The sequence below is a fragment of the Macaca nemestrina genome, chromosome 11 (assembly GCF_043159975.1).
Source record: "Macaca nemestrina isolate mMacNem1 chromosome 11, mMacNem.hap1, whole genome shotgun sequence".
Taxonomy (NCBI): Eukaryota; Metazoa; Chordata; class Mammalia; order Primates; family Cercopithecidae; genus Macaca; species Macaca nemestrina.
The window spans coordinates 66,365,284-66,384,994 of NC_092135.1; the positions used below are offsets into that span (position 1 = coordinate 66,365,284).

General features: G+C 42.1%; 1 protein-coding gene across 3 annotated transcripts in view; it reads left to right on the forward strand.

The window, feature by feature from the left end:
* The first annotated feature begins 11,691 nt into the window (after positions 1-11,691).
* The window catches only part of LOC105483289 (ceramide synthase 6), a 321,163-nt gene continuing 313,143 nt past the window's right edge, over positions 11,692-19,711 (forward strand). For 2 of the 3 annotated variants that reach the window (XM_011744078.3, XM_011744079.3), the window contains exon 1: positions 11,692-12,039. In XM_011744078.3, coding sequence (XP_011742380.1) covers positions 11,870-12,039 — 170 coding nt within the window. In that variant the 5' untranslated portion in view covers positions 11,692-11,869. The remainder of the gene's footprint in view (positions 12,040-19,711) is intronic. The other variant, XM_071072896.1, reaches the window with a different exon arrangement.

A 19,711-nucleotide genomic window follows, 5' to 3' on the forward strand; every position in this document is an offset into this window, starting at 1 on the left:
TCATTATCTTATTTGAAACTTACAACAATTCTATGGGGTAGGTGCTGGTTTCTTTGAACCTCTTTAAAAGGGATTGAGGCATAGAGATTTTTACCTACCAATGGTCACATAACTAGTGACTAGAGGCCCTTACTCCAAGCACAGGCATTTGACTTGAGAACCCATGCTTTCAACTGTTAAATTATACTGTGTTCTCTGTTAGCCACAGCATCAAGTTATGAATCCATTTAAATTGAGGTTTCTCAGTAGCTGTTTTGAACATCCATGTCGCACTTTGAAGTTAGACCTGGCCATGTTAATTGCTTTGGCCAATAAAATGTGAACAGGAGAAGCAACGTCACTTACAGGTAGAAGCTTTAAGCACCAGTACATGATTTATCATGCTTCTTGTTCCTACAATGGTAATCATGAAAGTGCATCTTGAGATGATAGTTTCTTGTACCCCGAATCTCTGATTAAAATGAGACCCCTGATGATCCACATTGGACATGTAGTATGAATGAGAAACGACCTTTTCATGCATCAAGCCAGAGAAAGTTTGTTTTTTTCAATTCTGTGGCACAGCAGTGCTTATTCTGATATAGATGTTCCTCATTTTTGCCCCATTCAAATAATCTAAATTTGTTCCAGAGTTGCCTACTCAAGGATATTAGTCATTCTCTAAGGATATACATGTGTGTTGAAAGAATTTGTTTAAAATTACTCAAAGATCCCATATGAACATACAAATTAAGTCACTATATGATGCTATCACATAAAGGTATAAAATAATCTTAAAAATGCAATTTTAATCTCATTAAAATAATCCATTTTGGTTACCTTCAAATGATAGATCAATAATAGTTTAATAGTATTTCTTTGTACTGCTTCCTGTATCTCCCTTTTTATTGTACTTTCTTGCATACTTTTATTTTTTTTTTAGGCTTTTAATCTCCTCCCTTTTGAGATGGTTAATGAAAAGTCTCTGAGGATGAGAAAAATATCCCTAGAATAAAACTGCTGAACAGGATCAACTTCAAAAGCATGCAGATTAAAATTTCCACATCATGGGCACATGAAAAGGGAATTATTAGGGTCCATGTCTTCCTCCCAACAGAAGGACTTCCAGATTCTGTTTTTGTATTCCTGCCATCTTTCCATGGTGTTTCTTTTTTTTTGAGATGGAGTCTTGCTCTGTCGCCCAGGCTGGAGTGCAATGGCACAATCTTGGCTCACTGCAAACTCCGCCTCCTGGGTTCACACCATTCTCCTCCCTCAGCCTCCCGAGTAGCTGGGACTACAGGCACGTGCCACCACGCCCGGCTAATTTTTGTATTTTAGTAGAGATGGGGTTTCACTGTGTTAGCCAGGATGATCTCAATCTCTTGATCTCGTGATTTGCCTGCCTCGGCCTCCCAAAGTGCTGGGATTATAGGCGTGAGCCACCATGTCCGGCCTCCATGGTGTTTTACATTAACTCCAAAATATTAAAGAGCACTTAGATGACTTCTATTTCCAAGTCACATTTACACAGGAATACCTCTTCCCCCACATGTCTAACAGTTAAACCTCTACCTCAACACTTCACATGACAGGACATTTACTGGTTGATGTAGCTGCTGACTAATTTTTGGCCAGCTTTGTGCATTTCTTCTGTGAAGACACAGTTAGCCTCTTAGTTACATCAGCAAATTGTCCTAAAGTCTGCCCTCTCCACCTATAGAGACTAAGTAAAATCGCACCCCTGACAGCCCTTCCAATATTGGAACACACATATCAGATCTCCCAACAATCTTTTATTCTCTAGTTTCTTCCATGGTTCCCAGGATAACTGGAACACAGCTGTCCCTGTGGATCCCACCTGTTCCTTACACATGGCTCAAATTCAGTTTCTTGGTCCCCTGAGATTCAAAATCCAACTCTATAATTTTTCTAATTTTCTTCAGGTTACATTCTCTAATTTGCTTGTTTGTATAAACTGCCAATATCAAAACCCAGTCTCTTTACAGGTTTCCACAAAATGACACTGGATCTAAGCAGTTTGTGTTTAAGATGTTTATAATAGCTTTGTGGCAAAAACATCCTGAGGAATCCCACAGTAGATGCATGGGCTTCTGAACCCTCCTTCCCTCCCTCTATCTCTCCCTTCCTTGCTTCGTTCCTCATTTTCTCTGCCCAGTAAAAGCTAATTCTTCTATTCATCTCAGAAATAGCAGTCACTCATTCCCAGATTTAAAAGGCTCAGCCTACCTTAAAGGTAGATTACTTCAACAAAGTCCGGGTCTTCTTTTCCTAAAACAATGAAATGTTCACCAACTTGTTACAATACACAATAACTTCCTCCTTTTAAGTGTTAAACATGTTACATTATCTCATTTAAATCTTACTTTAAGCCCCGGTGGTAGACAATATGATTCCCTTTGTACATGTAAAGAAACAGGTTTCAAGAGCTCGAGTGGTTTTTATAAGGAAAAATACATTATTACTGGCAAAATCCAGCCCTTAAACCCACATTTGCCTTTTAACTCCAAAGTTGGTACTCTTAACATGGTTACTAAACATCTCCTCAGGATTTCCATATCCCTCACTATTGTGATTGTTATTCGTTGGATAAATTCCATTTTAAAAAAGTGCTCCTTTAAAAATATGGCCTCCTAAATGAATACAGTCCTTTAGGCGTGAAGACAAGGAAGTAACTGAAGATTGCAAACACTGGCCAATAGATAAAAAGAAGAAGGAAGAAGAAAGGAGAATTTGAATCCCTGTAAAATCTTCAGTTCACTAATATTTTCTTTTACCTGGCCTGTTTAGTTTATTTTGTGTCCTGTCTGGCTCCTGAAGTCATCTGAGTTTCAAGCCCTACTTTTAAATAACATGGCACATTCTTGGCTTCCAAGGATTTGATAGTTACAGTTGTAATCCTTCCCAAGCAACTCAATAGGTCTATGACTTCTGGTAACTTCTAACCTTGTTGTGGAATGAATATGAATTACCTGTCCTCTAAAACTACTGTTTGGCATGAAGTAATTCGGCAAATGAGTGCACCTAGAAAACTACCCAGCTTCTACATATGACAGGACCTTTCTATTCTCTATTTGTCTTTAAATTTTTTATTCTATACAGAAAACTATATGCTATAAGGTCATTCATGTTCTGTAGAATTCGTGAAGATCTTAGACTTTAAACCTTGGAAGTTTCCATTTTTCTCTGAATCAACACCGCTGATTGATGATTTCTATGATGCCTATCTGTTAAAAAATTTTTCAAGGCCGGGAGCAGTGGCTCACACCGGTAATCCCAGCACTTTGGGAAGCCAAGGCAGGCATATTATCTGAGAGCAGGAGTTTGAGACCAGGCTGGTCAACATGGTAAAACCCCATCTCTACGAAAAATGCAAAAATTAGCTGGGCATGGTGGCAGGCACCTAGGAGGCTGAGGCAGAGGTTACAGTGAGCCGAAATTCCATCACTGCACTCCAGCTTGGGCAACAGAGCAAGACTGTGTCTCCATAAAAAAAAGAAAAAAAAATTCAAGTATAACCAACCAAAAATAGCACAAAATTCATCTGAACTCACTAGGCAAATGGTTGATAATCCTGCAGGCAAGTTAGACTTTTGTTGTTGTTGCTGTTGTTCAGAGGCAAGGAATCCCTGGGTGACATGGAGATATTCCTAATGTCTTCATGTAGAAGTGATTAATCAAATACACAGTGCTGTGATTTGTTCAAGGTGATGATACTAGACGTGAATCCTGTCCTTGAATTCTAGATCCATCTATCCAACACAAAAATACAATTCCTATTTTATAAGTGTGAAAACTAAGATGATTTTTCTGGGCTTCACAAGATCATGTCTTTATTAATGGATTTTCTCAGAGTCATAGGTGTGTCAAAATAGAATGGGTCATTCTGTGAGGTAGTGAGCTTCTTGCCATCAGAGATGTTTAGTTATGGCTCAGATGATCACAAAAGATGAATTTTACTCATTGGTATATAAGGTCCCTTCCAGTCCTGAAATTCTGTTTCTATATAAAGTCAATAATTTCAAGCAATATTTCAAGTTATTTACTCCTCCCACAAATTGGCCAGATAATTGCTTGAGTTTCTGTTTCTCGTTGATTGTAAAAACCTTTGCACAATGGAAAGTAGAACTTAGACATTCTGGCTCATAAATCTAAATGTGTCCCCAAAAGTTTGTATGTTGGAAATTTCATTGCCATTGTGACAGCATTAACAGATGGACCTTTAAGAGATGAACAGGCCATGAGGGCTGTGTCCTCAATTGGATTAATGCTGTTATCTTGGGCGTGGATTAGTTATTGCCAAAAGTGGATTCCTGATTTTAAAAAGAGATAAGTTCAGCCCCATTCATCTCTCTCTGTCTTCATGTGTGCTTGTCATGTGATCCCTTCTGCCATGGGATGACCTTCACCAGATGCCAGTGTCATGCTCTTGGATTTCCTAGCTTCCAGAACCATGAGCCAAATAAACTTCTTTTCTTGATAAATTACCCAGTCTTTGGTGTTATGTTACAGCAGCAGAAAACAGAAAAAGACACCTGCTCCCTAAATGCTAATTACCTATATGTATATGCAGAAAATGCCATAATTGCTGATTATGTCTAGCAGGTGGTTGAATGTATGCATAAAGTTACAGATATGTAACTAGGTGAATTCAATCGCTAACTGGACAGCCCACAGACAGATCAACCTAGCTGTTTCTCACTTTTCTTTGGTAGTGTTGCAACACATTTGGCCTGGTTAAAATTTTAATGGGATTCTAACACAACATTAGTAGGCTGAAGAAAGTTGCAAGGGGAACATTAACATTTAAATAGATTTTGATTATTAGAGAGAAGTCAGAAAATCTAGCCAGTGATTTGGTTTAGCTAGGAATACCAGAGTAATTGATGGTTGTCAGTATTAGAAAAGATTTTCCAGAGGTAGAAATCGTCAAGACAAAGGAGGGAGGAGAAAGATCTTCAACATCTGACATGGTTGTATGAAAGAAGGCGAGCATAGGAGGGAGCCAGTCCTGCTGGACAACTTCCAGCAATAACATGTACTCAATTCCCATCTGGGTTACAGACCTTAACTCAGCCTAACTCCAATGCTGTGAGTTAAATACTCATTTCCTTATCTTAAGATGGCAGGAGATGCTGCGTTTTCTGCACTGCTATGGGGGATCTTCACATTGTGAGGCTAAATCCTGCTTATTTCTTGCCCAAACTCATCCTCCCCACCTCCCATTCAATATTGTATAAATGAAAACTCAAGAGATTAGTACATGGACCACAAAAAATGAGTGTAGATTTAAGATAGTTTTGCCAACCACAGCAAGGAGGTTTTACATTTATGAAAAACAACTGTACAAATAAAATTTAGCAGTATTTCAATATTATTCTCAGTGAAAACCAGGTTCCTTTAAAATCAATGAATTGTGTGTTTAAACTGAGCACCTACCTTTAGTATTCTCCTGTGTTTTAACCAACAAATAACCTTTATTTGTATATATTTTTAAAACCTACAATAGTTGAGTGTGTATCGTGTACCAGGCATCATGGTTACTGCTATGATCTGAGATAAAACACAGTTCTCACTAAATAAACAGAAGTATTCCTTTGCCTCATCCTAAAGGCCATTTGGAATCTGGAGTGCCGGCAATGTTTTGTTTATTGTCCCTCAGCAAATCTTCCTCACTTTCTATCTTTGATCATGCCTTTTCAAATCTTACTCATTCTTTAAAGTCTGATTCCATTTTTGTGTCTTCCTTGAAGTTCCCTTGATCTCTTCAAAACAGAATGTCGTCCTCCTTTGAGCAGGAAGCGCTTGTTGTCTGCAGTACTTGCACACTTGTCACATACTGTTGAGGGCCATCTTCAGTGGTGTTGGCATGTATTGTTATCTAGCTTTTCATGTGAGCACATCCTGCTCCCCAAATAGCTTTCATGTTCTTTTTGTAGAACAAGTACTATATAAATTCGTGTTATGTAACCCATAGTGGAAGTTCATCTAAACTTCTGGCTGTTCTCCTGCATCTAAAAAGTGGAGATTGCGGCTGGGCGCGGTGGCTCACGCCTGGAATCCTAGCACTTTGGGAGGCCAAGGTGGGCAGATCACGAGGTCAAGAGTTTGAGACCAGCCTGACCAACATGGTGAAACCCTGTCTCTACTAAATATGCAAAAATTAGCCAGGTGTGGTGGCATGCGCCTGTAATTCCAGCTATTTGGGAGGCTGAGGCAGGAGAAGCACTTGAACCCGGGAAGTGGAGGTTGCAGTGAGCCAAGATCGCACCACTGCACTCCAGCCTGGGTGACAGAGCCAGATTCTGTCTCAAAACAAAACAAAACAAAACAAAACAAAACAAAACAAGTGGAAATTGCTTACAATGTGAACTCAAATTAAGACCTGGGTATGGACCTGAGAATGAGAGAGAAAGCTCAGCCTTGTTGATATTTTCCAGTTGCTTGGAAATCAGGGTGTATTCTCAGGTGATGTTTTCTATTCAGAAAACAAAGCATGCTTTCCTAATATGCAGTGTAACTGTGTCACTTCCCCTGAACACATTTTTTTCTCCCCTTTTCTCTTGCCTTGTCCCTTCTATTTACCGACCAGCTACTTACTTTCTCACTGGGCTACATATTAGTCTGATGCATAAATTGTATTTTGGTTTCCTAGGGCAACAATTAGAAGTCTTTCTTGTATATTTACAAAGTAGCTTTCTTGGGAGGTATGCTGTGCTATCCCCCTCCTGTGACTAACTTCCCTAAGGCCTCAGCTGGGCTCAGGATAGTGTTAAAGACGTGTACTCTCGCTGTGCACAGTGGTATGCACCTGTGGTCAAGCTATTCGGAAAGGAGGCTGAGGCAGGAGGACTGCCTGAGCCCAGGAGTTCTGGGCTACAGTGCACTATGCCAAACGGGTGTCTGCACTAAGTTCAGAATCAATATGGTGACCTCCCGGGAGCAGGGGATTACCAGGTTGCCTAAGGAGGGGTGAACTGGCCCAGATTGGAAACTGATCAGGTCAAAACTCCCATGCTGATCAGTAGTGGGACTGCACTCCAGCCTGGGCAACATAGTGAGACCCCATCATTTAAAAAAAAAAAAGACATGTGCTCTTAATGTCTTGGATAGTGGGTCTTTTGTGAATTGAAATAGCAGCAACTCAACCCAAAAGTGGAATTATCGAGATATGAGGCTGTTTCACAGAACTTAAGGATGAGAAGACAGTTGGCCCCTAGGTATTAAATGGAACCTGGAGCTCCAATGCCAACAGGACTCCCTGTGTGTCTCTTACCTTTAACTCTACAGGTCTTAACTCTACAGGTCTGCTTTATTTTTTTCTCTTGTTGTAGACTAGCTTCTGCTTTTTCTAGCTGTGTAATGAAGCAAGGGGGCCAAGAGCTTCTGAGTTTGAATCCTTGAATCTAAGCGTCCAGAGAAAGACTGTCTTGACCCGACTCACAACACCTGAAAAAGGACTTTTATTGCCATGTTGGGCCAATTGTCCATCCCTGGACCAATAAAATGTGATCATATTTGGAATGATATTTTACTCTACTATGTTTCTGGGGTAACCATTTAGATGCAAAGTGGTAGGAAGGAGCCATTGGCTGGAGGAGTTCTACTAGACAGATAAGGAGTAGGTGTTTGTTGAACTGTACATGGGTATAGAGAGGAATAGTTTACAAGCCTTTTCTCACATGTTATCTCACATGAGCCTAATGACAGTCAATGACAGAGTCAAGACAGGTACTGTGGATACACAAATCACACAGGAGGGTATTGACATGTTCTTAGAAACAAAGGAACTTATGGAAGATTCATAGAAAGTACTAAATCCTCCTTTTACTGTCCAACGAAACTCACCCTTCAAAATGTTCCTGAAATCCCACCACCTTCTCAAAGTTGACGAATGGGAGAGCCACATTATCTTTTGCTCTCCTATTAGTTTAGCTTCTAAGTTCCAGGGAAGTGTAGTTTCAGGGAAGCAGGAATGAGAGAAAAGGAGAGTGAGCTGAGAAAGAGGAGATGACATATAAGGGAGTGAATAACCAAGTGGGTCACAACCTTGAAATAAAATGATGAGTTTGTATCAGGGGGTGAGTTACTAAGTGGGTCACAACCTTGAAATAATATGACGGGGATATTTTCAGAGAGGCTGTTTGAAGCCATTGTGTGTGTCCGAGGGGCGGGGAGGAAAGGAATTAAAATGTACTCACTGTCTTCATTGCCCATGATCAAAGTCAGATCTCAGGGCATTAACTCACCAACACTATTATACATGCTTGGGGACACAGAAGGAGCTGCCAGAGAGCACATAAGCCATGGAGTAGGAGGCAAGGTACTATCAGGTCATATAGATGGGAGTGACATGAGAAACCCAGGGTAGTCACAGAGGAAGTGTGGCTGGCCCACAAGGCTAGGCTCCACCATGACATGACTTTTGGACACAAAGACGGTGAGAGGTCTTAACAAACCTCTGCCTATGGCCTACGAGAATGCAGTTGGTGCCAACGCATATTCTAGTGTTACTAAGAAGCTGGCCGCATGGTCTGGAGTGGTGATGGCAACTTCTACTCCCAAATGAAGACTCACTTCAATGACACCTCACCTCCCTCACCCTTGGATTGACCAATCCCTTCTTTATGCCCACACTATTCTTCACAGGAGTCTAACATGGATATATAAACATTTAACACAATTATTCAGATTTTTTTATTCTCCTTGAGAAGACGTTTTGGGGTTAGAGTAATGTTGATTCATTTATTCAATAGTTTATTGAGTATCTACCATGTGCCAGGCAGTTTTTTTTTAAGTGCTAGGAATAGAACAGTTGATAACATAAATGCAAATCTTTTAACTTTCTGAAGCTTACATTTTAGTGCATGTGTGTGTGGGTGATTGATGAAGATATAGGTACAGTATATCTTGTGTTGATGGTGGTAAGTGCCTTGGAGGAAAACAAAGCAGGATAGGAGGAGTGGTGGTGGGGAGTGAGGGATGTAGATTAACTAGGGTGGCCAGGGAAGGCTTCAGGGAGAAAATGACATCAGGAAAAAACAAACATGCATATTTGTGTGAAAAGAGTTCCAGGGACAGAGAAAAGCAAGCACAAAGGCTCTAAGGCATGGCTGGTGTGTCCCAGGAAGGGCAGGGTGGCCAGAGTGGACTCAGGCAGAGTGAGGGAGAGGGAAGAGTAAATAAGTCAGAGTTAATATGGAGCCAAATATCACAGGCCATTGGAATAATTTGGCTTTCACTTGGGAGGGATGGGGAAGAAGCAGGGTTTTCACCCAGGGGTGATCTGACAAATTTCCATAGGATCACACTGGCTGAGAATAGACTGTAAAGGGGCAAAGGGTGAAACTGGGAGTTGGGAGGTTACTGGGGTAACATGGATTAGAAATATTGGTTGTTTGGACCAAGATGCTAGCAGGGGAGGTGGTGAAAAATGGTGAGATTATGGTTTTAAAATGGTGCTGACAGGATTTGGGATGGACTAGAAAGGAGGTATGAGAGAAAGAGAGAAGGGGAAAAAAATGACTCCACATTTTTGGCTTGAGCCAAGACTACAGGAGGAAGAGATTTTAAGGGGAAGATTAATAGTTTGGCCATGAGATGGCTTTTAGACATCTGAGTGGTGTTGTTAAATTGACAGTGGATTTAAGAGTCAGAAGGTCAGGAAAAAGTTCATGGCTAGACATATAAATACAGGAGCTATTGGCATGACATTGGAGGTCATACAGATGTCATTAAAAGCCACGAGACTGGATAAAATCGTCAAGTCAATACATTCAGATAGAAAAGTGAAGAGGACAAAAGACTGACTCCTAGGCCACTCGAACTTCTAGGGGTTAGAAAAGTGAGGAGTAACCAGGAAGGAGACTGAGAAGAAATGGCCATGAGGGAGGAAGAAATCCAGAAAAGTGAGGTTTCTGGAAGCCAAATCAAGAACGTTTCAATATACAGGACCTGACATCTGGGCCAAATACTACTGACAGAGGTGTTGTGAACTGCTATGAACTGAATGTCTGTGTCCCCCAAAATTCATATGCTGAAATCCTAGTTCCCAATGTGATAGAATTCAGAGATAGAGCCTTTGGGAGGTAATTAGCTAATGAGGGTAGAACCTTCATGAATGGGATTAGTGCCCTTATAAGAAGATAAGTCACTGATCTGCGCTTTGTCTTTCTGTGCTCTCTGCCATGTGAGGATACACAAGAAAACAGCTGTTTTCAAACTAGGAAGAGGATCCTTGCCAGACACTGGATCTGCCTGCACGTTGATCTTGGACTTCCCTGCCTCTAGAATCGTGAGGGATAAATTCTGCTGTTTAAGCCACCTAGTCTAAGCAGAATGAACTAAGATAAGAACTGACCTTTGTGTTTAGCAGCATAAAGATCACAGGTGACCTTGAGCAGTTTCAATGCAGCAGAGGAGACACATGTCCAAATGGAAGTCCAAAAGAAAATGAGGGCAGAGAAATTGGAAGTACCAGTATAGGCCATTCTTCAGTTTCACTTTCAAGAGATAGAGTGGAAAGAGGAGTAAAACTCTCTCTCTCTGTGTGTGTGTGTGTGTGTGTGTGTGCAGTTATATGCCCATTGGAAAGGTTCAGTATAGCTTACTGGCAGCACCAGGCAGAAAATGAATGTGAGAAAAATGAACAAAAATGTCCCAGAACCAGGAATACATGGGCCATGGAACAAATTCACACATGGCTCCTGTACCAATGGGGAAATGCATTGCGGGAGGGAAGGTGCCTGCGTTAGGCCCCACAGGCCTAATGCCTTAAAGGTTTCAGATTCAAAAGGCAGAAATAACGAGTCTGCCCAGTAGCACAGTGGAGGTTCTCATGATCTGTGAGGTCAAAATGTGGTCTAGCAGCCTTTTCAGAGAGGTTAGTCGAGAGGGGTGGTTTTACAGAACGCTGCAGTTGCTATCACCATCATCATCATCATCGTCATCAAGTAGCAATAATCAAATAGCAATTAAGTGCCTAATTTTTTGTAGCACCTCATAAATCAATGTAGGGGGGCTTGTTCCCTGGGGGAGCTACTTTGATGAGAAGCAGCAGTATAAGAGGCCGGAAAGTCAAAGATTGGGGAAAGGCAGGCGTGGGGCTGAGGCAGAAGGCTCTTGCCAAACCATTCCGCCTCAGTTCCTGATTTTTCACCCTGCCTCTCCAAGCGCGGGAGTGGAGGATCCTTTCCCTCCTACTTCCTCCTTTGCTCTTTGCTCCCCCCCGTCCCCCACACCCCCCTCCCCCCCCCCCCGTTCTCCTTTTGCTTTCCTCCTGGAGCAGGGCTGATTCTGAAGCTTGGCCGCAGCCCCTACCTGCCGACCCACCGCCTCCCGGTGCGCTGGAAGAGGACTGAGAGCCCTGAAACCCCAGCGGGGCAGGAGCCAGCGTTCTGAGCATGTGCGAGCAAGCCAGGGGGCTAGGGCGGATTTGGGGGGCTGACTTCAGGTCGCCCTAAGCACAAAGCGAGAGAGCGGTGAGAACAGGGGCGGGCGACACTGCCCGGAGAGGTGCCCCTGCGCCCAGGGCGCAGCGACTGCGCCCTGCCCTCCGGGCGTGGGCGAGTTGGCCGCGTGTGTGCCTCGCTGTTTGACGCGAAGACTAGCCAATCAGGGCGGGCGGCCCAAGCTGCCATGTGACGGGCGAGGCGGCCCCTTTCCCCAGCGCGGCCAGAGGGAGGAGAGAACCGGGGCTCGCCGCGAGCCTTCGAGAGCAGCGGCCGCGGAGGAGGCGGCGGCGGCGGCGGGCGAGAGCGGCGGCGGCGGCACAGGCTCGGGGCCAGCCGGGCGCGCATCCCCGGGCGCCCTGCGCGGTGGAGAGCTTGGCGGGCTGCGGGTGCCGCAGGACAGGAGTGGACAAAGCAAGATGGCAGGGATCTTAGCCTGGTTCTGGAACGAGAGGTTTTGGCTCCCGCACAATGTCACCTGGGCGGACCTGAAGAACACGGAGGAGGCCACCTTCCCGCAGGCTGAGGACCTCTATCTCGCTTTTCCCCTGGCCTTCTGCATCTTCATGGTGCGGCTCATCTTCGAGAGGTAAGAAGGGCTGAAGCCCCTCCTCCCCTCCCCCTGCACACACACACGCGCGCACACGCACACTCGCGTGCTCTCTGGCGCACGCCCCCGCGCCCCCAACGCTCGCGTTCACGCTTCCCAACCTTTGTGTTCGGGGAGGGGTTGCTGACCCCCCTGCCCGGCTGGCTTTCTGGGAGCCAGAAAGGGTCTGGCTTGCCACGGATTTCCTCCCGGGCGCCGGGGAGGAGCCGCGGATCGTTAGGGTCGCCCCCTGTCCTCCTGGGCCCTGCTGTTTCCTCCTCCCGGCGAGGGCAGACGAACAAAGGTGAGCGGTGGTCTGGCTGGGGACTCGCCGCACTCCGCGGGGCTCGGTCCTCTCCGCCGGCGCGCCACGCAAGGCTGCCAGGCAGGGCTTCCCGCCGGGGCCCCCGCCACCCACCTGACAACCAGGAACGTTCCGGACGCGCGGCCCGGAGGGAGGAGGAACCGCGCACACTTCAATCTTTACGCTCCGGCACATGGATTGTAGGGGTTGTGCTTCAAAAGAATTCGCTAGGGACTTCTTGGCTTCTGGTCGCTGTTTGGTTTTTATCCGTGACACTATCAGGCCCACAGTCCTGGCAAATAGGGGATAATAGCATTTCAGGTCATTAGCGGTTTCTTTAAAATAGGATATGACAGGACGGGTGCACATCCTTCAAATGGTCATATTAAACGGATAACCCTGTCCTATGAATAATTATAAACTTCTTTTTTGCTATTCGAAGGCACTTAAAATTTTGAGGAATTGTCATGCAATTGTATAGTTTCTCGGTTTGGTTGGATATCTCCATTGTGTCAAATACAAACTTGTGTTATTCTCATGGAATCCGTTTTCATCACGAAACTAGATTGTGCCTGCCATGCATTCTCTGGGTGCTGGTACTGAAAGAAAACCGGGACAGCAGCACACTTTTTTTTCCTTCGTAACAGAAAATACTGTCTTCCCCTTTCTTGTACCCTCCCCTTCCTCTGCCCAGTTCATCAGTAAAGGCTGAATTTCTTAGATCACAAAGTAGAGTTTAGATTGCATTTCTCGCTTCCACTCCGCCTTTCTTCCCCGCCTTCAACTCACCTTGGTTTTGTTCCTTAAGCTTTTGCTGGTACCTCATTTGCTGTTCCTCTTTGCCTGAAAACCGCTATTGAGGATGGCAGAACACGTCTTTTGAGTCATTTGCTGCTGGAAGAGGCAACAAAGCTTCATGAGGACAAAAAGTATCTTTTGTTTCAGAAAGGTATATTTTTCACTGGACAATATTGCTGCTTGAAAACGAACTCAGCTGTTCGCCTGCAGAAATTGACATGCACAAAGCACCAGACTTAAAGACCTATGCTTAAATTGTTGGAATCTAATACAGATGTGTCATTGATCCTATACAAAAAAGAATCAAGAAAGTCACAGCAGTGCTGTGACTTACTGTGAAAAAGTGGGTGTGTTTGCAGGTGTAGAGTTACTTCTAGAGCAAATGTTTGGTTACAGAAAATATGGACTCTATACAGTTCTGCAGTCTCTCCAAAAACAAGCAGACTCAGGGATAGCAGGTTGCTCTATGTTGGCACATAGTAGGGGATCTACACACAATTGCTGAATTCTGACAAATTGTGTCTGATAAATTCTGGCTGGGCTCACTTTTAGATAGCTAATGCATTTGAAAGAGATGTGCAGTCTTATGTGTTGGAGAACAAAAGCATGATCTGTGCACAAAAAGCTGAATTTTCCTGACATCCTCCTTCTCTATGCTGATTCCAGGCTGTTCACTGTGTTTAAAAAAATTAATTTGTTAGAATGGAGATGGCTTGGTACTTAGATTGTCTCTACCTTTAAAAAGATAAACACTAATGTAATAGTTGAAAATTGGAAGTACATTTTTCCTCTTTCTAAACATTTTTTATTTTCTTTCTTTTTTTCCATAATCCTATGACTCGACTTACAGTTTACATAGAGGGGTGAGCTGCTTTCAATTGTCAGTCACAGCAAATGTCCTCATATTGATATAAAGTGAGTTGGTCAGTTTCCTTCAGGCCATTGATCTAAGTAGAAGAGATTTAATGGCCTGTATGGAAAGTGAAAGTTTATGGTTAATGTTCAGAATAATAATCAAATATGGCACATATGTCACAGAATGCTACTGACTTTTGGAAGACTGTCTACTTTGTTTCTTCCTATGACAGCTCTGTCTTTAACCCTTCAGACCTTTTCAATTCTCTGAAAATCCACAATTTAGTTGTATCTACAGTTAGAAGTTCTGCATGTTTCTCCTTTTCTCAAACCTAAATGACATATTCTGGGATCCAACCTGTGACCTTCATCCTAGTAGCAACCATCAAGGGCCTGAATCAATAAAACAGAACCATTCAATATTATCACTGCTACAACTCACTTTCAATAGCCTTCTAGCATATTGAATATACATCCTTTTCTTTTGCAGCATTCTATAATGTATATGATAATTTTAAAAGCCTGTTGTGAATCCCTTTGTAGAATGAAATGCTTTTGTAATAGGAATAATTCTCTCAAGATTCTTCTCCTTTTATGCTTTGTCATTTATTTCAAAGCTGAGACCATACCTAAGAAATACCTGTTTATCCAAGTTTTTATTTTACATTAAGTGAAGTCAGTAATGCCCTTGTTGAGGCTAAAATCGTGAATTTGAATGCCTTCTTCTCAGTCTTAGGTATTTCTCTCTACGAAGAGAAACATCAAAGAATTGACTGAATTGGACTTTGCCCAGTTAAACAGTCCTGTCTTTTTGTTTTCATCCTGGCTGTTGGGGTGTTGATAGTGGAGGCATTGGTAGCTAGAACATGTCGCTTTGTGACAGCATATGGACAGCAATATGGAAGCCCAGCATGGTTGGTAAAAAATGGGGCAGCGTAAGGTCAATGACTTTTGGCTGAGTCTGTGAAGATCTCAAAGCTTGGTGGTTTTTAGCATAGCCTTTACATCATACTTAACTCTGGGTAAGGACCAGAAGGACCACTGTAGCGACCAGTTGATTGACAGAGTAAAGTATGTGTGTGTGTGTGTTTTTTTTTTTTCCCAACTGGGCTGTTTCTCTTAGAATAAAAATTGTATACCGTTACATTATGTTGTTAATTTGATCACAAAGAACAAAATGTTATTTATTAATAATATACCATTGTCATCTATTTGATTTATTTTTGATTTAATGCTTGTTTAGATTCAGTAAGCCATCCTCAGGAACTATAATAAATGCTTCTTCCAACTTTACTTTTTCAAAAATGTGTTTTGCTATGGTATTTATAAATGTGGAAATCGTGCTGATTCTCTGTTTAGAAATAAAAATTTTTTGAGTTATTGTTACAAATGTTAACTTTAATGCTGTGGATTTAGGAGAGATGCAGAAAGTGTAGATCAGGAATCAGAACACTCAAATTCTAGTCAAAACTTACACTGGGGCAGCCTCCTAATTTATCTCTGTTTATTTTCTCATTTATGTGTAGAGGCAAATGGCCTTTGTAACTTGTTGTTTTCACCCTTCTGATTCTTTGATTCCTGTGGATCTTCTGTGCTTGAAGATTACTAATTATTATCTGATGAAACTTTGAAGTGGCTGAATGTCTTTTTTTTTTTTTTTTTTTTTTTGAGACGTGTTCTCCCTTCATCAACAAGGCTGGAGTGCAGTGGCATGATCACGGCTCATTGCAACCTCCACCTCCTGGGCTCAAGCAATCCTCTCACCTCAGCCTCTTGAGTAGCTAGGACCACAGGTGCATGCCACCATGCCTAGCTAATTTTTTGTAATTTTTTGTAGAGATGGGGTCTCCCTGTGTTTCCCAGGCTTGTCTCAAACTCCTGGGCTCAAGCAATTTGCCCTCCTCGGCCTCCCAAAGTGCTGGGATTATAGGTGTGAGCCCCTGCACCTGGCCAAGAGATTTTTTTTTTTCCCCACAGAAATATTGTAGTCAATGGTTTTGTTTCTTGTATTTTTCAGTTGTGTTTTGAGTCAAAAGAATAATTTGGGCTGTTATCATTTATGCTCCAAAAAGCTACAGTATTTCAGAATAACCAACAAAGATTCTACAGAGAAAGCAATTGTTGGTTTCCTTAAACCTCTTTTAGGTAGAACCCAGAGTAGGCCTGGCACCTCTTGTGGTGACTGGGTAAGAAGGAGAAGCTAATTCCTGCCAGATTGGCTCTCAAAATGCTAGGCTATGTGAGGAGTGTCATCCTTCGCGAGGCTGACAGCAAAGTCTGGCTTCACTCACTCAGCCCAAGAATGATCTGCTGTCCCAAACCTTCAAGAAACGACAGGGTCTCAGTTGTGTCTGAGGGAATGTCTGGCCAGCAGGCTTTTTCTTTTAGATTTATTGTCCACTAGCCTTGGGTGAGGCCTTTGAGGATAGTTGCGAGAGAGAGAGAGAATGAATGAGAATGTGTGTGTGTGTGTCTATGAGAGAGAGAGAGAGAAAATGAATGAGAATGTGTATGTGTGTGTCTATGAGAGAGAGAGAGAGAGAGAGAGAATGAATGAATGAGAATGTGTGAGAGCATGTTCTTGGTTGCTGATACTTAGGGGGAAACGAGGGGCGTGTATGAATGACTGCCAGGAAACAGTGGGGGTATTAGGTGAGGTTCATTACTGAAAGAATTTGTTCCTCAGTGTTCCTATAGTGTACCTTGTAATGAAGAGACTGATCTGATATATTTTTAAAGAGTGTTTGAGAACAACTTGCATACAACCATGGTTTTCTCATGCAATCAGTGCTGGATATTAAACCCTATGAGTGTTCCTTATTTAGCTTGTTAAGTTATATGGCATGATTCACATTGAAACTATGGATACCTGCTTTGCCAGAGACTAGTGTGTGAGGCAAGAGTGGGCTTCAGGCCGGGTGCGGTGGCCTGAGGCTGCAGTGAGCTGTGATTGCGCTGCTACACACTCCAGCCTGGGCAACAGAATGAGACCCTGTCTCAAAAAAACAAAACAAAAAAAAGTGGGCTGCAGACATAAATAGCTTCTCATACTTTCTGAGTGGGATAGGAAGGTTGAATGACAGTGGATGTTTTGTTGGAAAACAACCTGAAATCAGAGGGTTGGCATTCTTTGCAGAACTTAGTACAGTTTTCTCATCTAGTAAAATAAAAAGTTTTGAATTTACACAGTGCAGTAGTTTGGCTATTTGTTATAGGTTAATTTGTGGATAAAAGGCATAACATTACTGTCAAGGGGCAGTGCCTTAGAATGGTGGAGGAGGTAGGTGAGATAATTTTAAATTATCGCAATGATCTAATGTCATCTAGGATTATGAAATTAATACCCTGAGTTCGCTTATGACTTCTCTGTTGAAAGTATTTGAATTCTCTATGGACAGGGCTAGTTTTCTCTTGGATTCCTAGTTGTAAAGTGTTTCAGAAGTGGTTGCTCTTCTGTGATGGGGAAGGACAGGTGGCAGCAGAGGGAAAATGGGATTTCAGGTGAGTTTCTTCCATCAGCATACCAGTCAGACATTGCTGCACTATCCTCAGGCTGCCCTCTTGTATTTTACTAACCTGATTAAACCTTGGTGCTGAACACCAGAACCGAGGCCCGTGTTGTATATTAAAAGTTTCAAATGTTATTGCATACACTTACATTTCTTCCTCTTATCACCAGGTGAAACCAGATTTTTTATTTATTTCTTACATAGTCGAGACTCTCAAAATTTTAGTTTTTTCCTCGCTCATCTTCTTTTGATTACTTTCTTAAACACCCTTGAGTCAGAATACTGGGGTTCCAGATTGTATGTCTAGTTGTGTCACTTAATTTTTCTTAGAAACCATTTTTCATTTTTTTTTAAAGGTAAACAGGATTGCCTCGTATAGCACAGTGATCCTTTCATATTAGCAATGCTTTGAGAATCTTTATTCTTAAGATTTTATTCTTTGGTTTCTTCCCCCTGGCCACCTTTTAAAAATGATTTCATAAGCTTTTTTTGGTCTCTCTTTCCTGACACCATAATCTTTATTGACACTTTATATACTGTGGCATGATTGAACACAAAAGGGTGATTATTTTATTTATTTACTTGTTTTTGGGGACAGGGCCTCACTCTGTTTTCCAGGCTTGAGCGCAGTGCCATAATCTTAGCTCACTACAGCCTTGAGGCTCAAACAACTCTCCTACCTCATCCTCCCTGTAGCTAGGACTACAGGTGGGTGCCACCATGCCTGACTAATTTTTAATTTGTGTTCAGTAGAGATGGTGTCTTGCTTTGTTGGCCAGCCTAGTCTCCTGGCCTCAAGTGATCCTCCCATTTCGACCTCCCAAAGCACTGGGATTGCTGGTGTGAGTCACTGCAGCCGGTCAGGGGGATTCTTACAATGTCTGTTTGGGGTTTCTTGTTACTAATGCTGTGGATGTTTGGCTGCATGGTCTGAAGCTATGACTTGGTGCTTACTATTTATTTTGTTTGATGTTTGACTATTTTGAATGACTGCCATTTTTAATGAACAACTTTTAAAATTTTGGAAAGAATAGTAACAACTAATATTTATTCCTTAATGAGTTTATTACTTTACATGGTTTACTTTATCTAATCCCCTGTCAGGCCCTGTAAGGTGGATACTAATTTTTCCCCATTTTATGGATGAAATTTAGGATTGAGAATTTAGGAAATACACTTAACTTTATATAACTTAAAATAGCAATGTAGGAATTTGGAACTAGGTTTCTCGATCTAACAATTTTGGTGATCTCCTATTTTAAAGTAAATATGAAATCATGATATATATATATGTTTTTATATTTAGCCTTTTGCCATTTAATGATATAATCTGAATACTTTCCATGTAATTGAACTTGCTCAAAAATATTTTTAATGACTATACACCATTCTATACTATAGTTATACCAGAATTTACTTAACCAGTGTTCATATTTTTGTTGGGTATTTAGTCCATTTCCAGTTTATTTATATGTCTTTTAATTCTTGATGATTTCCTAAGGAATGTTTCCTAGAGGTGGCATTTCTGAGCCCAAAAGGATAAATATTTTAGTGTTCTTGATGGATACAAATTGCCAAATTGTTGTCCAGAAAGATTATACCCATTCGTATTTCCTTATCAGAATATAGGTTATTATCATTGGAAAAAATATGGAGGCTGAGCACCGTGTCTCATGCCTGTAATCCTAGCACTTTGGGAGGCTGAGGAGTTTGGATTGCTTGAGCCCAGGAGTTTGAGACCAGCTCGGGCAACATGGCAAAACCCCATCTCTACAAAAAAAATTACAAAAATTTACTAGATGTGGTGTTGCTCACCTGTAGTCCTAGCTACTTGGGAGGCTGAGGCGGGAGGATCACTTGAGCTTGGGAAGTGGAGGTTGTAGTGAGCCGAGATCACGCCACTGCACTCCAATCTGGGCGCCAGACCATGATCCTGTCTCAAAACAAAAAAATTTTTTTTGCTTTGAATTGAAAAAAATGTTACTGTTATGATGTGTGTTCTTATATTGCTTATGATAAACTTATTTCAAATATTTATTAATAAATGGAACTTGCAGTGAGCTGAGATACGGCCACTGCACTCCAGCCTGGGCGGCAGAGCAAAACTCCGTCTCAAAAAAAAAAAAAAAAAAAAAATTGGTATTTCATTTTCTGTGAATTCAGGTATATTTTCTTATGGGGATGAGGAGATGTAGTTTTTATCTTT